Source organism: Solea senegalensis, linkage group LG1 (assembly GCF_019176455.1).
Source record: "Solea senegalensis isolate Sse05_10M linkage group LG1, IFAPA_SoseM_1, whole genome shotgun sequence".
NCBI classification, from domain to species: domain Eukaryota; kingdom Metazoa; phylum Chordata; class Actinopteri; order Pleuronectiformes; family Soleidae; genus Solea; species Solea senegalensis.
In genome coordinates this window covers 26,475,666-26,497,434 of record NC_058021.1, presented here as the reverse complement: position 1 = coordinate 26,497,434, position 21,769 = coordinate 26,475,666, and the positions used below count along the sequence as shown (strand labels likewise).

Here is a 21,769-nt window from a genome sequence, read left to right as displayed (position 1 = left end):
GTCCCTGAAACGGACACCTTAAGATCCACAGAGAGGGACGGAGGGATACGGCCTGTCGTTTTAAAACATCACAATAGGACTCAATGGGGAGTTCTTCTGCCACAAGCTTGTAATGTTTTATGACATTTGTGACAAAAGAGAAATAAGAATTCTGAAACTTGATCTTTAACTTGAAAGACAGCCTGACTGTTTCCACTCTGTGTGAACTCAGAAACAGTCCGCAGGATACGGTCGTCCTTCAAATGACATTGACGTGGACATCTTGGCCGTTTCCTGCCATTCTCTACCAATGAATGCTGCTGCAAAAGGTAAAGATGCATGTAGTGGAGAGATAACACAGCAGAGATAGGTCAAATAGCTGCAGCAACTTCAAATTGAACATACAGAATTTAATTATTATTGAATTGTTTTATATGTTCTGACTTAAATATTTATAGACAGTCTGCCAAATGAAATTTCAGAGACTTGAATCAACAGAGTGGTCAAAGGTAAGAGGAGCTTTCTTTCAAACTAATTTTGAAATTTCACAATGATGTCAAAGAACGACTCTACGTATTTGCTTTATAATGATTGAAGTCCAAACGTTGTCCTCCGTGTTTCCTATTGTGTTTGCACAGTTTGAAGATAACAGTGAATAATGGGAGTTGTCATTTCTCTGTAAACAAAATGACAACTGCTCTGACTGCTGTCTTTGTCAAACACAATGGACATGACTATTCAGACATAAGCTGCCCTCTATACAGCAACAGAACAATGTGCTATGTGGGTAAGTACCACATTCTGGGATACGGGGGCACAGTTTTGTCTGTTTGGTAGATATGGAATGCACATCATGTTTCATTGCAGTTTTTAGGCATTTGGATTTCTGTGCTGGTCAATAGGGTGACTGAAAAAGACAATGTGAAGCTCCCCCTTGTTAGCCCTTGTTCAATAAAAGGTAGAGAATAACAGTTGTGATTTACAGAAGACATAAAGTTATTGTGATATGAAAAATAAATTTGTTTAATTGTAGGAAGACGTTTTACAAGGCACAATAATAGCTTTGCTAAACCATTTACTATGTACATAGATGTCCCTCTTGCTTAACAAAGCATATGGATATACAACAGCAATCTGAAATATTGTCGTAATGAGATCCAACCAAGACAGCATCTGCAGAATACTGATGATACAGCAAGGCATATGGCAGTATTACATACCAGCCATTACAAGCCATTAAAAAGTGAAATAAATGTGCAGATAGGGAAAGGTAAGCTCCAGAGAGAGTCTTAACGCAGTTAATAAATAAGCAACACGATCTGTGGCCACTAAAAGAGAGAAGCTCCAGTCAGGAATCCCAGAATGTGAAGACCAGCCATGTTAAGCAAAAAACTATTACCACTGAGGATAAACAGGCAGTAAAAAGGAGCCACTGAAACGAACAAGGTACCTTAAATGTCTTTTGTTCAGATGCCGTTGGCACAGATTCGATAGTTTTAATCCTTGACCAGTGTGACTGGGAAGAGGGTGATTGTCAGGATGGGGGTTTTCGAGGTTGCCTCCTTTTCCTCAGCTTTTCTTGTCTCACGGTGTCAGCCTCCAAAGAGGACAGCTCAGATATCCTGTGGATAAAAGAGCGAGACGCTCCGACCACTGGGTCTGGGTAAGACTGGCCTGTGTGGCAAAAGACAGTGAAAATGTTAGGACAACATCTACGATCAAACATTACGATGATAAAAATACTTTTGGAATGAAATGAGGAGCATTATCCATAATTGTAGTTTACAGCCCTGCATGAACAACTGATGCTTAAAATCCAATTAACTCTCCTACATCTCTTTCTCCACATCTCAATCTGTGAGTGGTATCGATTAACTAAGGAATATCAATAAGTGGTCAAATCTTGGATACTTTCTTTTTCCTCATCACTGTGTGCGTCACAAACAAACCTCAGAATAGTACAATTACACTAATGGAGAAAATCTGAGAGGATATGGCATCAATGAGGTGGTTGGGGGGGAAGTCTGAAGCTGACTACAGCCAAAAGTTGAAATAAGAAACCTCACTCCGGTGAGTGACACTGAACACTTCCTTACTTCAATCTGTGATGTGCCGTGGGCAACAAGTGACCCTTACTGACAATAATGAGGCTGTGGATCTGTGTGTTTACAGAGGGACAACTGTCAAAATGACATGTTAACTATCAGTAAATCAATGTCATAAACACATGGATACATTGGGAGACTAAACTCCTCACTTGGAAAAAAGAGACTAAAACAAATATCTGAATGTGGAAAACCTATTCACTATAAACTTTACAGTCAACGCAGTAAAACCACTCACTCTTTTGATTGTCCTTAACAGTCAATAGGTTGCAGGTTGGATAATTCACCTTAGGCCTGCAGAACAGACGGATGTTAGTCATGGGGAGTCATGGGTCTGAGAAATAATCGAAAGTATTTATTGATATGGTCTTATTGACTTTGTAAGGATGGAAATAAATACCTGCTGAGCTTGTACTTTTCAACTGAGAGGTTGCATCTGCCGTTGAGGAAAAAGGTGGAGGGAACGAGGACAGCCGGACCTGGGTTCAGTTCATATCTTTCAGGGTAGCTAGAAGACACAATTGAGGAGTAGACACATTCTGCTTTTGCCATTAGTTCAATTCTAGTCATATTAAAGGTTGAAAACAGACTTTTTACCATGTAAAAAGACTTATTATGTGTGTTCCAGTTCATTATTAAAAGATTTAAGTACTATGTGGGAGCAATTTCAGTTTGCATAATTGTCATCAAAATAATAATGTTCCCACAAAAGGCTGCATGACTAAAACGGAGTATAAAATGAATATAAATAATTGTACTCATTATTGTGCATTATCACATTTTAGCTGTCACATTCATACAGCTTGAATTATTCAGTTTGTGACAGATAAATTATGCTTGTCACAATATTAACTGTGTGCGTCTGCAGTTTTACTTTGTTCATATTCATGCGAGACGTCATCAATCGAAGAGCGCTTCAATATGATTAGCGCTATCTGCGCAGCTGTCCACAGAAATATGCCATGAAGAGTACAGCTACAACCACAGGACTGAGCGACATGAATCCACCGGTCTTACCCCAGGGTGAACGGCTGCTCTGCGTGCCTGTGGGAAAGCTCCTTGGAGAGGCTGAAGGGATAGCGGTTGCCAGGTCTGTGCACACGGTAGTCTCTTGGCAGTGGAGGAATCACAGTAGCTCTGGTCCTCTTTAACGGTGCACCTCAAAACAAATCATATTCAAAACTATGACAATCACCTTTCAAGGTAACGTTTGCAGGCACTAAAATAGGACCTGTGCTCATTATGAATGATAACAGCACCACCTACTGGCTGTCAGGTTACAAGACAGAGACGGACCCAAACTTCAAATCCACTTCAAAAACACAATCCAGTTTTGGGTCAAAGATGATCAGTTTTATGGGAAAGACAATGTAAAGAATCTTCTACACCAGCTGTCAACTGTAACAGTGAAAAAGTAAAATCATATAAAACGGTTCTTACATTTTTTATCAAAGAGAAAGTGCCTCCCACATGTGTCCTCTGGATCATTATTCTCTGATTCCAGCTCGTCATCTTTACCCAAGTTTGGCGACCTACATAGGTGGGAGAAATGTCAACATTCTTTATTGCACACATTTTAAGGTCACGGAGGGAAAGCACAGGTGTAACTAACCAAATCAATAATGGCTGAAATCCATTTAGCTTTCTCAGTCACTGTAATGATTTAATGCTATCAGTAACACCTGTGCTTTTCATGAAAAAATGTCAAAATATCTGGTCAAAAATCATACAATGGCTAAAAAAGTTAAGTTTAATCTCAAACTAAATGTTATTAATAAGGTCGTTATTTATCTACTGTGGTAACATTTGGATAATACATATATAACAGACTGCTTTTGATATAATTTATAACAGTACACGTCATTTAGCAGACGCTTTTATCCAAAGCGACTTACAATGGAACCACTTCACTACCAAATACCATATTTTCTGCACACCCTGCTGCCGAGCCAGCGACCCCTACCAAACTCCGAGGGTATGGCAGCACTGCACTAAACTGAGACTTCATACAAATGAACAGAAATAAACTGAAAAACATTGATGGATGAATATCAGAGGGTTGGTAATACTATAACTTATGTAATGCAAATAACTGTCAAAGAAAAAATCCACTGTGACACAAAAGTACTGATGTAACTATATTGATACTACATTTTATAGCATAAATGTAGTATAAATATTGCCACAACTTACCTTTCTACTAAATAGCTGCTAATCACTGATTGCCCGTCCCTGCAATCTACAACACAGAGATAATTAGTGTTGCATTTATATGACATGTCTCGCTAAGCTAGCCGCATCTCAGCTAGCACATAAAGGACATAAATGATGATGCTTTCTCACCGTTTAATGGCGGTATGGCAGGACAATTCTTCCTCAAATAGTTATTTTGAGTGAAAGCCGCTTGTCCTCTTCCTCCTGCTCCCATCATGAAGTTCCTGTATGTAGAGAATCCAGCAGCATCAAGGCCGCGCTGCTTCCTGCTGCTGCTGTTCGAGCTCACTGCTGCCGTTAAAGCCTCGGTCGTTGGTACAGAGTTAACGTGGTACGTTATCATCATGGTGGCAGATATCTTATGAACATAAACTCCGTATGAAGCTGTATCACAATAAACAGGTCATTGTGACTGGCATCATTTCTGGAAGTGCACCGTTAAGCGGCAACCGCAGCTAGAAAACGCTGCTGTGTCACGGCGTAACCATGGAAACGGCGCATATATAAAATTGCCACCAGAGCTGGAGACGTTACTTTAGCCGGTGCTTTATTACAGCCCCATTCTAGGGGCAAGGTTTTTAGTCTTTTTTTTTTTTTTAAAGTCTCTAACTACCCTCAAATACCGGAGTCCAACGACAAATGTCTTCACCAGGGTCTGGTTTTGTTTTTATTGGGTCAATTTTAGAATACTTTTGCAGGACATCCTTTCATTTTATTTAACCACTTTCATATTATATACACTTTGCTTTGACAAACCTACAAAGATTAATGAAGGGCCAGTGTGTAAAACTTTGGTGAATGCATTTTCATTTGGCTGTAATTGAAGATACATGTACCAATTATTTTCAATTACCTCAGTATGAGCCTTTCATATTTCTATCAGGAGCTTGTTCAGGTCCACAGAGGCAGCCATTACGGAACACCACGTGTTTACAGTTGTCTACAACAGACTAAACATTGACTTTTAAAGCTTAAAAAGATACACAGGTTTTCCAACAGATTTAGGGTTGCTAAATTCCACATAGTGGTGTACCAATTTACTGTCAAGAAATGACAAAACAGCAGCCGTTGGGGATAACAGATTCAACAAATGCATCAAGACATTTTTTTTCCATCTTTTATTGTACAAGTTGACTCCATTGAAAACCTGGGAGAGAAAAAAAAAATCATAATTAGATCCATTAAAATTACTGATTAACCAGACACTTATTCAAAGTATTTCAGAGTTTAACAACCACCCTGTTAAAATCTAATTAGATATCATCTTGCAGAGACAAACATCTGTAGTGGGGGTTTTAAAGCCTTTAGGCTTGAGATGTGGTTTCAGACATTATTGGCTTATTTTCAGCAGGTTTTCACCATAGTCGATAAGACGGGGAAAAAAGATTATGCATCATTAACCACATCAATGCCAATTTGGTGATGTGCAAAGGCTCCTTAAAACTCACCATTAACTTTAGTTCATCCTCCTGATCATTCTGTTGATCTGATCCTCTCTGTTTCCAGCATCACCTCCCTCCACAAAGTGTGTGGTCTTCTTGTTCATGCCACCACGGGGTGACGACAACTTGAAGGGCCACAGGAAGTTGTTGGCGGACTTGAAGTTCTTTCCAACTGTGTAAACCTCGTGGATGAGATCCTCCATACAGATGATGCCATATTTGCCTGCAGAAAATGTTTTTCATTGTAATATCTGTACTTAATTTAAAATGGAAAGTTGGCAGAATTTAATGAAGATACAAAATATGTACACTTCAGGCAATTTAGGATTCAAGGTTATTCATTGTATGCCAACAAGCGGTTTTAAAAACAAAACAACTTGAGTCAGACAATCATGTGGTTTCAGACAAAACTGGCTTAGTTCAGTTTTTTTTCACCATAGTCGATAAGACGGGGAAAAAAGTGTGCATCATTTACCACATGCAGGTATGCCTTTGGAAGACTTGAAAAAGCACAGACTATGCTAAATACCATGGGTTAATTGTGACTTCCACATTAACTCACATTCCCTCCATACCAACTATCTCTGAAAACATGGCACGCAACATGATTGGTTGAGATATACAACCTTATGCCACATTGCTCAAGACCATGTGCCATCTTAAATTAAGCTCAGATGTTACTACTCCATCTGTTTTTCAGGAAAGATTTCACCTCATATGAACCTAAATATTGTCAAAGACATTTATTCTTTGTGTAAGTAAAGGGTCATACCAAGAGTCTTCTCCACTAGAGCGTTGTCTGTGAGGGCAATGCGTTGTTTCCTGATCCTGCCATGGCCACGTTTGTAGATGAGCTCTCGCACAGACTTCAGGTTGGGGTATCTAGAACAATGGTCAACAAACATGGCATTAGCTTGACGAATGAAGTTAACATCCTTCATGCAATATTACTCCAACAACATTACAACTACTAAAACAATGTACATATTATGCATCCGTTTGTCATGTAAATTGTCCCTTTTAAAAAGAAGCAGCCTACAATTGGTAAGAGTAAAACTCAAACTGACACCGATCAGAAGGGTCACAGGTAACAAATAATAAATCTAGAGCCAAAACACATTCCTGAATTTTTTAAATGTCAAACAGAAAAATGTACAGCTGATGACCAACTACAGCTAATAAATGCCTTTTTTCCCCCCCCCAGAGGCAATGACCAGCATCATCAGAAAACCATTTACTCCAATTATGCAGTTGCATTAAATCATTCATGAGTCCAGACAACTCTATCCATCTATAATATGATATTTAGCAAGTAATGTGTACATGTCTATAGCAATGTGAAGCCTTGTTTCTATAGTAAGAGACTGGCTAATTAATTTAAGACACAACCAAGCACCAGACATTTACTTTTGCTCATGGCAAGCAAATAAACTACATTCTGATTTAGCCATCACCTGTTCAAAATTATTAGTTTTCCCTCACATCTAGCCAGACAGCACTGGTGCATTACATGCCCAGTTAAAATTTTATTAGGAGGAAAAAAGCAGCAAAACACAACATACATTAAAAAAAAGGTCTTTGCAACACTTCTCCACATAGAGAACTGAGGCTATGGTCATGAGCCCTTGTGCCACATTAAAGAAATTCACACTACTGTTTCTGTAATTTCTCAATGTTTGTAACATTTCATATCGATTTAAATATGCATAAATACCTATAAATGCATGTCATAGAATGTGGTTTCAGACAAAACTGGCTTAGTTTCAGTTAGTATTCACCATGGTCGATAAGATGGGGAAAAAAGTTCAGCATCATTAACCACATTCTTGACAGACACACATCCTCAATGTCAATATTAGTCCTATTAACTGAAAACATTAAAAATTAACCCCAATCATAGTCCATTAATGGCAGTGTTATGAAACAACAGTCTTACCCCCAAGCAATGTAGGGCTCAGCAATCCTCAGCATGTTGATTGAAGCCTTGTTCAGCTTAACGAACACACCATTGAAGATCTGGCGCAGACGGAGCAGCTGCAGAACTTTGCGGACCTTGGGGCTGACCCCATTAATACTGAAAAATAAGGACAATATATGATTAGCTCACAGTTTTATTACCAGGGAAAAGCTTTTCATATAATATCATTTGTGGTTTCAGAATATAAATGGCTTATTTTACACATCTGTTTCACCATAGTCGATAAGTCGGGGAAAGAAGTCGCATCATTAACCACAAAGTTTACAGATTCCTGTGTTGACAACATTAGAGCTGACAGCCGTTATAACCATGGACATAAGACAATCATTTTGAGACACATGCCAATAATCGGTTTCAAAAAAGTTTTCACTTGATTAGATACTGTGCAAAAAGGTAACAGCAGGTAAGAAATAAAAAGCTGAATAAGCTTTGAATTTGGGGTTCAAGTGGCCCATGGAAACAGGTGGGCATCAGGATCCAACACACTTCAGTCTTAACACTAGACTGAGGAGCTTCAATCACTGACCAAGCACTACATTGTCTCTTGGATCATGAAAATGGAAGTTGTTAAAACCTCCATCATTAAGGGCTGTCCATCAGTCACAATCTAATGACACTGTTAATGCTGTGTCTAATCAAAAGGGACAAACGTGTACTCACCCTCTGATCCTGATGACAAAAGCCAGTTTGGGCTCAGCTGGTACATAGAAGTTTCCCACTTTGCGAGCAGTGCGGCCCAGGCGGATTTCACGTCTGTACATCTGTCTGTACTCCTTGTGATACTTCTCAGCCCTCTTGAAGATCAGTTTCCTGGTCGATTTCCTGGCCTATGAACACATCCTTCTTAAGTTATAGAAAGACACCCCACCTAAAAACACGAGCTCTTTTAACTATACATATCACCAGGCCTATTAATTACCTTCTTCTCGGCCAGCATCTTCTTGATGCGAGCGGCCTTCATGGAGGCGAAGGCCTTTCGCCTTTTCAGAAGGCTCTCAGGGACCGCCGGAACTTTTTTTCTGTGAAACACACGCACAGCGTCAGGACACCTTCTTACGCACACATACAGACAAACTGCATACACGCATGGAGCTCATTCACGAGACAGAATGTCACATCAGCGCCGCCCGTTGCTGCTAGCTTGCTAACCCTATCACCACTATCCAATCAGTTTTATATTTAAGTGTTAAACGTTGCACACAATAAGCACTGAAAATGAATAAGTAACAATTTAATAATGGCTCATGGCACGTTCTCGTCATCAACTTAAAAGCAAGCCACTTCTGAAGAACAGCGGCCAAAGAGACAGCCATGTTGTTCTCCACTATGTAGCTACACGTAGCCGGCATGAAATAGTCACTATACAAGAATAACCTCAAACAAACATAATCTTGAACAATAGTGCTCAGGTGACGATGTTCACAAACTAAACTGTCTATACAAGATGTAAAATTGACAAAGTCACTTGTTTTAGCAGCAGATGTGTTTAGATTATAATACAGCGGCAGACACTCACTCTGCGTCCGCCATCGCGTCCACCGAGAAAGAGAAATTTTCCTTTGCGCATGTGCGCATTAAAGAATTTAGGACCCTCGCGCTCTGTCCTTCCAGCTGCCTGATTGTAAGCATATCTTTACACGAAACAAACACCAACTTCTATAATTTATAATGAAGTAAAGGTTATGACAGTTTTAAAGAAGTGCGGTGTCGAGTCGCTATAGGACCACATTGGTTAAATTGTATTTGACTCAACACTGTCATATCTCGGTAAGTTTTAAATTTGTTATATTTTTCAAATGAGTGTTTCAGTTAAGTTCAACGTCACAGTTAAGTTAACATGGATAACACGCCCTGTCACTTACGGACGAGTATAGGTTTTTCGCTAATCTGTTATAGTTATGGGAAATAATACAGAGACTGAATAGGAGTTCGAAACGCTCTCAGTTTACATAGTCATATCACTAGTGCGTGTAATGCGCGTGTTTGCTCAGTAGAGGGAGCACTCACCTCATTTTATAGGTAAACAGTGGCGAGCGCGTGAGGGGAAGTTATCCGTCTGCTGGATCGCCTGCACCTCAGTGAAGAAAGCGGCACCTCATCTCCTTCATGATGTAACACATTGGCTGCGAGGTTATAAAATCAGAAAATAAAGTGCCTTTGCACTGCCTTCACAGGCAGAATTTAAATTAAAGTCCAAATACATCTGATGGACATATGTGTCATGTTTATATTTTACAATTTATCATTTATTTTCGCACATTTGTAAAATTTTTGAGAGTATAAAATATTCACGCATATCAGTATTGTCAAAATAAATCTTTAATATACATGTAGCTGTTCATAATGACACATTGCAGACGCAGGAAATATGCAGAATGCAAGTTTCACATTTTGTTCAAACGCAACTAATTTTCACAGATATTATTCTAATTAGTATTATTATAATAGAATAATTATAATTATACTATTATTTTCCTAACGGATTATTGTTTTGTCCATAAAATGCAGAAAATTGAGGAAAATGTCAGTCGTTTTACCCTAATCTGAACCAAAGTTTTTCAGCAAAATAACAATAATTTTGTAAATGATTAATCACTGACTAATCGCTTAATTGTGGTTGCAGCTCTTTCTATCATTGACAATCTTTATTATCTTCATTTATCTCTATGTAATTAAATGTTGTGGTTACAGATCCATTTCCATTGAAGACAAACTCTGATTTGGGTGTTTATTAAAAAAAAGAAAGATTAAATCTAGATTATCTTGAGGGAATAAGGTAGTTTTCATTGTTTCATATGCATAATGTGTCCTGATCTGAGTAAAAAACATCATAAATGATGTCTTAAACTGTATCAGTATTATCAACAAATTGCTTTAAATGTTGTTAAATTCCTAATCTTAATTCCCTCCTATTACAAACATAAGGATTACGACAAGAAATAGGTGGGGTTGTCAATTTAATCTGACATTATTCAGCTGTGTCTGACAGCTGTAAGCCTCTTTTTTCTTTTCTTTTTTTTTTTAAATGAAGAAAAGAAGCTGCAGCTTGTGTAAGTATGACAACCACAGTCTCTGATCATCTAAAGGGAAAGTAACTTTGAAGGGGGGAAAAAACCCGAGTTGTTAGGTAAAATCATCCAGGTTACATCACCTCTGAATGAAGTGACTGCACCAGGCGCTCAAGTCTCAGCCCTATTGGGTCCAGCGGTGATGGGTGGACTGAATAAATAACGAGTGAGATGCGGCTGAGAGGATGAGATGAGTGAAGGAGCAGCAGAGGAAGTAGGAGGCACACACTTCATAGTAGCTGCTCATAAACTCTCTGCTGCTGCAGCTGTGCGTTGTAGAAGCGTCTAGACTCTGAATCCCGAGCAGCATCTCGACGCTCTCTCTCCTCACTCTTCACTTCTTGCTCCTGTTTGCGTGTAAGCCTTGTTGTCAGCGTGTTCCCCCGGCCACGCACCGCGATCCAAGTTTGTCGCCTGCCTTTAACCGCACTTCTCTGCCGCAAACAGGTTGCCCACTATCTCTGCGCGTGTCCTTCTGCTTCCAACTTGATCGATCAAGATGATGATGATCATCGCTGAGTTCTTCGTGGTCATTTTGAAAGTGCTCTGGGCTTTTGTCACCGCCGGGTCTAAATGGGTAGTGCGGCCCAAGGAGAAGAGCGTGGCGGGACAGGTGTGCTTGATCACCGGCGCCGGCAGCGGCCTCGGGCGGCTCTTCGCCAAGGAGTTCGCTCGGACACGCGCGATACTCGTGTTGTGGGACATAAACAGCCAAAGCAACGAGGAAACGGCGGAGATGGTGCGACAGATTTACCATGAACTGGACGCTCCCATCACAAAAGACGGTCAGTTTGATTCTTCTTTTCTTTTAATTTGCAGCACTTGTGCTGGGGTGGCACTGGCTTTTTGCGCACGGTTAAATGTGAAGTGCAGTGTATTTAATTCAGATTTTCTAGCAGTATGCAATACTTAACTGTTTATTTATTGAACATTTTTATTGTGCAGTATATTTTCATATATATATATATATATATATATATATATTTATGAAATTACCCAACTACACTACTTGCTTTTATTAATAATTTTTCTATTTTCCTCCCCTGCAGGACCCATTGGAGGTGTGGAGGAAGTCCCTCCCTTTCAGCCGCAGGTCTACACCTATGAGTGTGATGTGGGGAAGCGGGAGAGTGTGTATTCCACAGCCGAGAGGGTGCGTCGAGAGGTGGGAGAGGTAGACATACTGATCAACAACGCCGGTGTGGTGTCTGGTCATCACCTCCTGGAGTGCCCCGATGAGATGATCGAGCGTACCATGGTGGTCAACTGCCACGCACACTTCTGGGTGAGTTGAAGGTGTAAAGCCATTATCATCTCATGTTGATGAAAAGAGTTAAGTCAGTTGTGTGTGTGTGAGTGGATGTTTAAAATATGAGGGTTCACCCTGATCGCCTGAGCACTGTTTCCACGCACACAGTGTTATCACGTGTGTTTGCTGTGATGACAGTTTCACTCTCCTGTTCATAATCTCACCCTTCTATGTGCCAAACAAACACAAGGATCAAACGTGCCTTTCTCTCTCTCTCTCTCTTTCTCTCTCTCTCTCTCTGTGCATGTACTTTTATTTGTTCTTCTCTGGCATGAACCTTGTCCTTGTCAGGACTGGTAGTCGCCATGGAGACCAAAACCTGGTCCTAATGAGACATAACCTAATTTCTGGGGCTAAGATTTGAATTGTGTTTAGGTTAAGGTTAGGAATAATGTTTTTAGTTTAGGCTGTATAAATGAAAGGAAGTCCAGTGTCCTAAGAGGAGTAGCTGCACAAACATGTGCGTGTGTTCCCCAAGTCTTAGCAAATATGACCATAAATAGTTCCCTTGCGTGCTGTGCTTATTTCAGCTGTGTTAAGTTTGATTCTGTCAGAGGAAAGTCACGGGTTTGGCTCTCTGTAGTCTTGTCTTTGCTTCTCTCTGGCAGCTCATCAGTGCTGATCCTCACGGTATGTCAGTTCGTCCTCCTCCTCCTCTCTTTCACCACACAGTTCTGACTTCCATGAATGAAATGGGTGGTTCTGTGTGTGTGTGTGTGTGTGTGTGTGTGTGTGTGTGTGTATGGGTTGGATGCATCTCAGATCTCCTCGCCACATTTTGTTGGCAGGGAGTGATTTGTTGTGTATCAGATTTTTCTCTGGCTCTGTTCCTTGGACCTTTTTCAGTGTGAATACTTATCTAGAAGGCTATGTGGACATGATGGAGTCAGTATGTTGCACTTTAGATAAGCATATGCTGCGGTGTTAAAACAGGCCAGGTGCTCTTACAGCCTTTGCGGGTGTGTGTGTGTGTGTGTGTGTGTGTATTTTTTGGGGTGTAGAAAGACAATGGTTGCAGCCTTGCCGTAAGATTTAGAAAGCAATTGAGAGGAGCAACATCACTCCAGGAGAGTTGGTTGTCAAGCACTAAAGCCCTTTCCTCTAATTACTAACAAGCCAGTAATGAGAATTGATTGTGTTGCTTGGCCATGACCACCTGTTTAGGACAATTATAATGGTAGTGTTTGTACACACATTTAAACATTTGGACTGTGTCCCATTTCCCAGCTGCATGTGCTCTGAATTCAACATCATGTCAGATATTTAGGAACGTATCAAGCGAAGTGACTGATGTTCATTTTGAATCTTTGGCTGCCGGCTTTTCTTCTCCGCTTGGCTCCGTTCTCTATGACACCATGAAACCATGGTGATTGTGAAGCCCGTTAATTGAGCGTGAAAATCTCTTGTGTTGTCAGTCCGACAGGTTGTTTTATTTTCTCTTTTTTAATGACGCCCCATTCAACAATTGATGTGCCACCTGCACGCACCAGGATCTGGAGTCAAGATGCAGTGATAAGGTGGCAGATTTGGGATTCTCTAATAGAACTCTGTGTTTTCCCATATTCTGTGGCGATTGCGGTTTCTTTAGGAGGAGGAGGGGCAGATGAAAGAAGTACTTAATGAATGGCGACAGCCTGTATGGAGGATGTGGTTCATTAAAGACAAAAGCCACATGAATAGAGCTTAGACTAACAGAGACCTGTCCACTCTCCTGTCTTACACAAACACAATCCAGTTAGTCACTGCATACAGGTGCTGTTACACAAACCTTTTTTTTTTTTTAATACCACTGTTTAATTGTGGTCTATGACTCGAGTGCCTACTGTTGAGCTGCGTTTGAAGTGGAATTTTAAGCCCTGTTTATTGGGTTTGATGCTTTCAAGACTTTCTACAAAGCACAGACACCAAAGGGGTTTTACAGAATAGAGGATGTTTTTAAAGCAGTCAGACAAAGTCAGAGATAAATATCAGACTCTTAAGAACTTGTGATTTTAATTTAGATTCACCATGATTCCGCGGTCAGACGTTTAATTTCGTTTCAAGCTTTTTATGGTGCAGCAGTAGATATAAATAGATTGGGTCACATTATTTTTGGTGTGTTCAGATGATATTTTACCAAACGAGTAGTTTCTCGAAAGCAACAAAACAGAAGCTGTAACGCGTTCTGTATCTAAACTGAAACACTGGTTCACGGTGAGATGATTTTTTGGGTCCAAATTTTAATTCTTGGATAGGGCAGGGATGGAGACATGAGCAGAAAACAAATGGTGTGTGTTTGCCGGAAGGGCCTAGACCCCACATTTCTTCTGTCCTCCTTCCATAGGCCCCTTTGACTCCTCCCAATCTGATTTGGAGGCAGTGGGTGCAGCTGCATTAGAGTCACACAGGCCAGCTCTGCTCATCCGGCTCTGCCACACACACACACAGACACACACACACACACACACACACGAACAGCTATGATTCAGTCCCTCATTCCCTTTTAGGTTTTTATGAGGCAGGGGGGTCATCACATTAAATTTCCCTGATGCTTTGATAGCCCAGCTGGTAATATTTGATGTTTTGAGTCATACTTAAGTCATTTACACTTAAATGTCACCGGCATATTTTTGGAGGATTAGTGTGCATCATGAAATCATGCCCAGCATCTTGAGCTGGTTATCCTACAGGTGGTTTGGGAACAATGAGCAGTAGATCCTCCTCTCTTGGAAACCCTACCTCTCTCCGCTGTGACGACATGAAAGCACAGAGCGCCCGGCAGGGACATGGCGGGAAAAGAGCAAAGGAAAGAAAAGAGGAAGGAAGGCAGTGCCGTCCCATCCACAGGCAAGGCGAGAGGGTAATGGTAAGCTGCTGCTGACCCACTTTATCTGACAATTGGTTTCTTGTCTGTGGATCAACTTGACGAGATGCCAGGCGACAGGAGCCAAGTTCCGCAGGCCACATTCCTGCTGTAGCCAGAGAAAGGAGGCAGCCAGGCAGAAGGGTCCTACTTGACTGGTTTTATATGGGTCCCTCCTCAGGCCTGATGCACCTGTACCCATGAGTAGAGCTCACCATGTCCACTCGATGTTGGGGTTTCTCCCCTGACACTCACCTGTTACATTTCAAAGGATGGGATGAGGTCTTAATTATTTCCCAGAACCCAGGATGTTTTCTTCCAACTAACTATTTAAAAAGATATTCCTATCATTTCCTGTTATGTTGTAAAGAACATCACATCCTCACATTTGAGTTGCTGGTTGATAATGAACATAGTCAAATATTTGAAATTGAATATGAATTTTACAAGATTAGGTCAGAAAATTAGGACATGAAATAAAATAAATCCCCAAATCTAGTGTATACCCCAAGTCCCAGAGCTATAATAGGCGCACAGCTTTTTTTTTAATTAATGTAAAAGTGTTTAACAGACTTAATGAAATTCATATAATAAGTGAGTCTAAAATCCGAGAGTTAAAGGTCTTATCTTTATGTTTTAAATCTGTGAGACTTTTTTTCAATTTATAAAAAAAATAATGGTTTACTCGGAAACCAAATGGCAAAACAAAACATGATGGGTTCAGACACTGAATTAAAAGTGAATGAATTTAGTGTTTAGTCCCTGTTAAGCTCTGCTGAGTCATAATATTGATCCTGGGACCTGAGGGGTTTATACCGTATTGACACCTGCCTCCTCGCTTGGACTATCGATTGTGTCGTAAAGGTAAATTCGATTCTCGTTGCGCTCTCAGGTAAGTGGACAGTGTTGTCAACTGTAGCCGTGTCTCACTGGTAACCGCATGGCATTAGCTAAACACGACCACTCTACATCCATCATCCCTGACAACCGGCAAACCAGGATCGCGGAATCTCTCGGATTCCTCGATGTGTGGCAGGATCAGATTGAGCCCAGACATTTTTCTCTCTCCCTCACTCTCTTGTTCAGGGAGAAGTCAGCCCAATTAAATGGCCATCTGGTGCTACGCAAAGGCCAATATTTTGTTCCTATTCCTGTTGGTCAGACGCTTGCACTAATACAGCCTGACACCCCAGCTGTAAGCAGCTTTGTGTGGCTCAAATGCTCCTGGGGGCACACACCAATTAGGGGGTGCAGCGGGCAGGGCAGCCCCACGTAGGCCAAGGAGGCCCGGCTGTGTCAGCGGGTAATTTAGCGGAACAAGGGAGCGTTGAGTCCCAATTACTGCAGCTCTTGATGTAAGACACGAGCCCCTGGTTGCCTTCACACATTTGGTGTCTGCGAGGTCACGGGAGGTTATACCCACATGCCAAACTTGCCATGAGAAGCAGGACATCAGTGGAGGTTGGTCACGTTGAGCCACATCCTCCAGTTGAAGGGAATCAATCTCTCCTCCATCAGTTCCACTTATTTTCTTCTTTTTTTTTTGAGACCACTCAGCGAAATTGTCCATTTGTGTCTGAATGTTGGCTTTTGGCGTAGAGTGTTGTGCCAGATCAAGTAATTCCCCACTCTCTGAAAGTTTCTGTGGGAGTGGGAGACTTTGGCTCGGATCAGGTATGGGCATATCTTAAGTTAATGCTTCATTTGCACGCAACTCCTTCCCTCATCCCACCGCTGCCATTCTGGCTCGCAGCAGAGTTCTTTCGCTCCCTCTGCGCGGGCCCCATCATTTGATGAGCTGAATATTGCAGCAACTTGAAAATTTATGTCCTGAAAAAGGAGCAGATGTTTGGAGCGGAGTCAGATCAGTTTATACTGTACCTGGCAATTAAACGAACTCCAAAAATGATGACGTCATCTTCCTTAAACCAGGCTTCCCCTGCGTAGGTTCGACTGATTGATTTCAGTTTTATTCATCTCACAAAACAAGGGGAAAAACGGTGGAGTCGACCAGAGGCTGCACTAGAAGTCAGAAGGTCTGATGTAGTTAATCTGAGGGCAGTTTTAATGAGGCTTCTCCTCCCCTGCCAGTGGTTTCATGGCTGTACTACCTGGTACCACGCTCTCGCTGGCTCCAGCAAATTTTTTTACAAAAGAGGCTGAATCACTGCTCACTGCACCAACCAATGAAACTGTTCGCTTTCATTTATATAACCATAAAATGATTGGAAAACTACAAATAAAGCTGTCAGAACGAATAACAAAACCCCACTTTTTTCCAAAGCACAAAATGATATCTTAAAATTGCCAGGCACCACATATTACATAAACATTGTGGTCGGTAAAAAGATTAATTTGTTTAATCAATTTATGAAGCAGCTCTTCGGCATTATTGGGAAACGAACTGTAATAAAACGGAGCCGTCAGCGTTTTGTAACCTCTGACATTAAGAGAAGGAGGTGCCGGCTTGTATGTATTGTTCCTCGCTATGGCAGCACACATTTGACTTGAATAGATCGTCTCTGCTCCCAACAAAAGGCCTGCGGCTTGTTTGTAGACCTCCTAGTGGGAGAGTGATTGGTCAGTTCCTATCATTGCTGTCACATGTCACACCTGCTGATTGGCTCATGCTGTGTCCAGGGCAGCTCCAAAGTTGGCAGACTTGAGGAATGGATGTATAGGTCAATCAGCTGAAACCACTAAGTCTCCCTCTCTCTGCGTGTCGTCCTGCAGTGTTGCTCTTCTCACTGGACGCTCTCTCTCTGTCTCTCACGTGGCGCTCTGGTGAAATGCTTTCATCTCGGAGCTCGTCTCGCTGCAGATTGTTCCGCCGACTGCTGCTCGGTCAGAGCGCGAGGCTCGGCGGGTCAGGCGATCGGCTGAATTGTATTGTTTGAAGTGCTGAGTGAACGGAGGCCCGTGATTGGTGTTGTCACCAGCTCTTTAGAGCCGGGCTCGACGACGGGCACCAGATCTGTGTGGGAAAAGAACAGATTGTGCGGCAGCGCGCACACACGTACACGCACACCTGCCCATTCACCGACTACCTGTAGAGGGGAAACCCCTCATCTGTCGCCCCTCTCTGTCTTACACAGATACATTTAAAGGCATCACTTCTGACTCATTTTTTTTTGTGTGTGTGTGTTATGAATTCTCATTCAAACGCCTCTCTTTGCATCACCATGGAGAAGAGGGAGAAACGGAGGAGGAGAGCAAGAGGGAGGCCGAGAGGATCAAAGGGCTCTGGCACAGACAAACTGCACAAGTGAACTAACCTTCCTCTTTCTTTCTTTTTTTTTCCCTTTGCCCTTCTGTCTCTTCTGTCTTTCCCTGCAGACCACCAAGGCATTTCTCCCCAAGATGCTGGAGCTGAATCATGGCCACATTGTGACTGTTGCCAGCTCTCTGGGTTTATTCAGCACAGCTGGAGTGGAGGTTAGTATCATACACAACAACACGGGACACAAACCATCGTTCCCACCATCCAAAACCAGCACTTTTATCCAAATCCGTCGGCATGCCAGCGTGCACACTGAGCCGGGGGGAGGTTTGGCCCCCTTTCTCTAGTTTTCCCTCCACCCATTAAATTAAGGGACACACATGAGCATTGGGGAGCCTCTCATAGATCCCTCTATCTGCAGCTGTGGGGGTGTGAGGCCCCTAATGGGCTCTGGCCGATGAGCTGACAGCTCCCCGAGGGACAGAGACATCTTCATCACTGCTTTGAGAATAACTTGATGCTCACTCAGTATTCAGCTCACAGCAGCATTGCTTTGCTTTTCTATAGTGTTTTTTTTTTTTTTTTTCGTTTTCTTCCTACAATAGATTCTCTTTATTATTTTAAAATGTATTAAAACATGGAGTAGGATCATTTTATCTCTATAAGCCCAGACAAAGTAAACAGGCATGACTGCATTCACCTCACGGCACTGTATACTGTACACTCACTCCATGCTTTTGTTCCACAAGCATTCATTCGTAACGATAAAGACCCCCATTAAAAAAAAGTTCATATTATGCTTCCCGGAAACGCCTTGAATGGAATTTCAGACGTGTGCATTCATTTCAGAGAATCAAAGCCCTTCCTTGTCATGTGGGCACAGTCCCATCTCTTTATCCTCCTGCGTTTATTGACATCCATCTGTGTTTGCCCAAGCCTTGAGATTATTTCCATGGCGAACCACATCAAAACCTCCTCCACCAAACTGCGCAGTCTCCTGATACACGGGAGAAGAATGCTAATGAAACCGTAGAACGGACTCGCTTGGGTTTTTGTGGCCGTGTCATTAACGGCAAGGAGAGACTTCTGTGCCCACGGGGTGTGTGATAATGTTCTCTGCGGTTCGTGGGCGCAGGCAGGGCAAACAGCGCTTTACAGGACTAACCTGTTCTCGCTCTGTCTTTCTCTTTCCTCTAATCCCACAGGATTACTGTGCCAGCAAGTTTGGTGCCATTGGGTTCCACGAGTCACTGAGCCATGAGCTGAAGGCTTCGGAGAAGGATGGCATCAACATGACTCTGGTGTGTCCTTACCTGGTCGATACTGGAATGTTCCGAGGCTGCAGGATAAGGTTAGTGTTGATACTCGCTGCCCAGAGTCATTCATGTCTTCAGTCTTCCACCTGGTTTGAGTTTGTCGCCTATAATTTTCACGATATAAAACCGCTTCACTGACACGTTTGAACTTCAAAGCCGCAGCTGAGGGTTCGGTGTTTCTGTCACACTCGTGTCATGAAGTCACCTGTGCTCCACTCGCTGAGCAGCGATCTGCCTGAACAAAGAGGGGTTGACTTTCCCAAGGGAAAACTACCCCCAACAGGTGCACCTGGGCACCAAACACCCACCACCACCACCACCTCCCCCTCGCTCCTCTAATAGTCTTCACTTTGTTTGATGGTAACAGTCAGCAGGTGGCATGTCCTCTTAGCTTTACTGTCCCAGCAAGTGGTGCAATTACCGAAGTCTCTGTCACTCTAGAGTCACAAGGTTTACCTGGCATTTCTGAACCCGTGTGAAGGGTAGGGACAATATTTTCCATTGTTTTCTCCAGTCATTGTTTAGTTCTTCGGTCCATAAAATGCCAGAAAATATTGAAGATCATTGATCTCGTGAATGATTTTCTTTGTTATATGGAGGAAAGGAAGCCGAAAATAGTCAGTTGAAAAATCTCCGACACACAAAACAGTTAGGTAATTAATCAATTAGCCGTTTCAGACCTATCTTGTGTTTTTTTTTACCTCAGGTCCCAGTCAAACTCAAGGGGAAGTGAACAATTTTAAATCGCTAATAAAATGAAGTAATAAAAAAAAAAAATACTGTGCCCTGTTGTGTAAAGAAAGGTTTGCTGAAAAACATTCACTGCTCACGGCCGGCAGATTAAAAACATGGCTCAGCCTAACTCATAAAACATTAAACCAGCATCAACTCTGGATTAAACTGGTTTTTGTACAGAAGACTGTACACTATTCACCACATTAACTTACGATCACTTGTCTCATAATCGGCTCTAGCGTGTTGCAATTATTGCTCTTAAAAGGTGTTTTATTCCAAAGTCTTTTCATTTAAAAACGCCCTTTGAGTTTAAGTCTTTCTCTCAAACTAAACCAGAAACCTGTTTCTGTCTAAACTCTTGTACTTTTCTCTCCATTCAGGAAGGAGATTGAGCCTTTCCTGCCTCCACTGAAGCCAGAGTTCTGCGTGAAACAGGCCATGAGGGCAATTCTCACCGACCAGCACATGATCTGTACGCCTCGCATCGTCTATATGGTCAACTTCATGAAAAGGTAGATTTTTTTTTTTCTCCTGTGCATGGCTACATTTCAGCAGATTGGAGAGGAAGAAAGAGTATTTTGTTTTTAATCTCCATCTCCTGTCTTCACAGCATCCTGCCCTTCGAGGCCATCGTGTGCATGTACCGGTTCCTCGGCGCTGACAAATGCATGTACCCGTTCCTCGCTCAAAGAAAGGAAGCCATGAACAACAACGAGGCAAAGAACGGCATCTAAGGAGGGAGGGGGGGGGCGCTGTTCCGCACACAACAAATATGGGCACACGAGACGTGCAGGAAACAAACCACTGAGAATGAAAATTGGGGGAATAAAAGAAGGAGAAGAAAAGACTGAATTGAGACTGGTGCACTTGCATTGAGCAAATGCAAAGGTTTACCATATTGTTCCTCTGGAACAAAGAAAGCTGTGTACTACACAAAGGATTTATTTTGACTTGTTTTTGTGTCTCTCTCTCTCTCTTGTTTTTTTTTTTTATGTTGTTTAAAGAAACCAACATCTATTTACTATGTCACTAGTTTTGAAATCATACAGAAAAGATATCCATTAATTAACTATTTACATAAAGTAGTCACCAGCCTTATCTAGTGTCATCGTGGAACTATACAGTATGTTACTGTACAAACAGTAAAAAGTTGTTTTTGTTTTTTTCACTTTTATTTTATTTTGTAGACATGCACTGTAATTTCAGATTGTTTTTTTTTCTCTCTACACTGCCAGCATCCACCCCAAACTGATCCCAGTCTGTGCCATTTAATTAAATAACCCCGAGACACATATTTCACATTTAAACTTTCACCGTATTTTGTTTTCGTTGGAACATTACGTTAATAATGAAATCCACGCAGTCCAAATGGGCCACTCAATGGCCAGATTGTGGCTTTCTTTCCACAGGAAGTCCCCCTGGCTCAAGGTTCCTGCCATTTCACGTCAGCGGTGACAAAGCTCTCTAATGAGAAGTGAACGAGTCGATGGGGAGAAAAATGGGAGAAGGAAAAACAAATTAGTCTCTTCATTTGTCTTTATTTTTTTAAGATCTGTGGTGT

The 21,769-nt window shown here is 41.8% G+C and overlaps 3 protein-coding genes and 4 non-coding genes across 9 annotated transcripts; 1 reads left to right on the top strand and 6 right to left on the bottom strand.

Moving 5' to 3' along the window:
* Window positions 1-975: 975 nt before the first annotated feature.
* si:ch211-171b20.3 lies at window positions 976-4,890 on the bottom strand. Its single transcript, XM_044020441.1, has 7 exons — window positions 4,428-4,890; window positions 4,278-4,323; window positions 3,525-3,616; window positions 3,102-3,243; window positions 2,485-2,592; window positions 2,323-2,378; window positions 976-1,653 (listed from the first exon to the last, which is right to left on the bottom strand). Exons 1-7 carry the CDS (start codon window positions 4,642-4,644, stop codon window positions 1,514-1,516), a joined length of 801 nt encoding a protein of 266 aa, XP_043876376.1. The 5' UTR covers window positions 4,645-4,890; the 3' UTR covers window positions 976-1,513.
* Window positions 4,891-4,938: 48 nt separating this feature from the next.
* Window positions 4,939-9,300, bottom strand: rpl7 (ribosomal protein L7). 2 transcript variants are annotated; one of them, XM_044020448.1, is made up of 8 exons: window positions 9,235-9,300; window positions 9,000-9,001; window positions 8,638-8,737; window positions 8,379-8,545; window positions 7,677-7,814; window positions 6,513-6,622; window positions 5,747-5,963; window positions 4,939-5,445 (listed from the first exon to the last, which is right to left on the bottom strand). In XM_044020448.1, the coding sequence occupies exons 1-7, from the start codon at window positions 9,283-9,285 to the stop codon at window positions 5,755-5,757; spliced, it is 777 nt and encodes a 258-aa protein (XP_043876383.1). In that variant the 5' UTR covers window positions 9,286-9,300; the 3' UTR covers window positions 4,939-5,445; window positions 5,747-5,754. The 2 variants fall into 2 exon arrangements, with proteins under 2 accessions (XP_043876383.1, XP_043876392.1); XM_044020457.1 differs by lacking the exon at window positions 9,000-9,001 and having other exon boundaries at window positions 9,235-9,292.
* LOC122782712 lies at window positions 5,613-5,705 on the bottom strand. Its single transcript, XR_006361954.1, has one exon. It is a non-coding gene; the product is annotated as a small nucleolar SNORD12/SNORD106 (small nucleolar RNA).
* Window positions 6,132-6,221, bottom strand: LOC122782718. The gene has a single exon (XR_006361957.1). It is a non-coding gene; the product is annotated as a small nucleolar SNORD12/SNORD106 (small nucleolar RNA).
* On the bottom strand, window positions 7,474-7,565 carry LOC122782772. Its single transcript, XR_006361972.1, has one exon. It is a non-coding gene; the product is annotated as a small nucleolar SNORD12/SNORD106 (small nucleolar RNA).
* On the bottom strand, window positions 7,886-7,977 carry LOC122782725. The gene has a single exon (XR_006361958.1). It is a non-coding gene; the product is annotated as a small nucleolar SNORD12/SNORD106 (small nucleolar RNA).
* Window positions 9,301-9,355: 55 nt separating the features above from the next.
* On the top strand, window positions 9,356-21,039 carry rdh10a (retinol dehydrogenase 10a). 2 transcript variants are annotated; one of them, XM_044020430.1, is made up of 7 exons: window positions 9,356-9,485; window positions 11,234-11,571; window positions 11,836-12,071; window positions 18,274-18,372; window positions 19,363-19,508; window positions 20,589-20,720; window positions 20,819-21,039. In XM_044020430.1, the coding sequence occupies exons 2-7, from the start codon at window positions 11,286-11,288 to the stop codon at window positions 20,940-20,942; spliced, it is 1,023 nt and encodes a 340-aa protein (XP_043876365.1). In that variant the 5' UTR covers window positions 9,356-9,485; window positions 11,234-11,285; the 3' UTR covers window positions 20,943-21,039. The 2 variants fall into 2 exon arrangements, with proteins under 2 accessions (XP_043876365.1, XP_043876356.1); XM_044020421.1 differs by lacking the exon at window positions 9,356-9,485 and having other exon boundaries at window positions 10,931-11,571.
* The last annotated feature ends 730 nt before the right edge of the window (window positions 21,040-21,769 follow it).

Bases quoted from the DNA above. Each gene is read 5' to 3' on its own strand.
- rdh10a (XM_044020430.1), top strand. From the start codon at position 11,286: ATGATGATGATCATCGCTGAGTTCTTCGTGGTCATTTTGAAAGTGCTC. The intron at 12,072-18,273 runs GTGAGTTGAAGG...CTTTCCCTGCAG, and splicing joins ACTGCCACGCACACTTCTGG to ACCACCAAGGCATTTCTCCC. The intron at 19,509-20,588 runs GTTAGTGTTGAT...CTCTCCATTCAG, and splicing joins TTCCGAGGCTGCAGGATAAG to GAAGGAGATTGAGCCTTTCC.
- si:ch211-171b20.3 (XM_044020441.1), bottom strand. From the start codon at position 4,644: ATGATGATAACGTACCACGTTAACTCTGTACCAACGACCGAGGCTTTA. The intron at 3,244-3,524 runs GTAAGAACCGTT...ATTTGTTTTGAG, and splicing joins CTTTCTCTTTGATAAAAAAT to GTGCACCGTTAAAGAGGACC. The intron at 2,379-2,484 runs GTATTTATTTCC...TCTGTTCTGCAG, and splicing joins GAAAAGTACAAGCTCAGCAG to GCCTAAGGTGAATTATCCAA.
- rpl7 (XM_044020448.1), bottom strand. From the start codon at position 9,285: ATGCGCAAAGGAAAATTTCTCTTTCTCGGTGGACGCGATGGCGGACGC. The intron at 8,546-8,637 runs GTAATTAATAGG...ATGTGTTCATAG, and splicing joins AGATGCTGGCCGAGAAGAAG to GCCAGGAAATCGACCAGGAA. The intron at 5,964-6,512 runs GTATGACCCTTT...CATTTTCTGCAG, and splicing joins TCTAGTGGAGAAGACTCTTG to GCAAATATGGCATCATCTGT.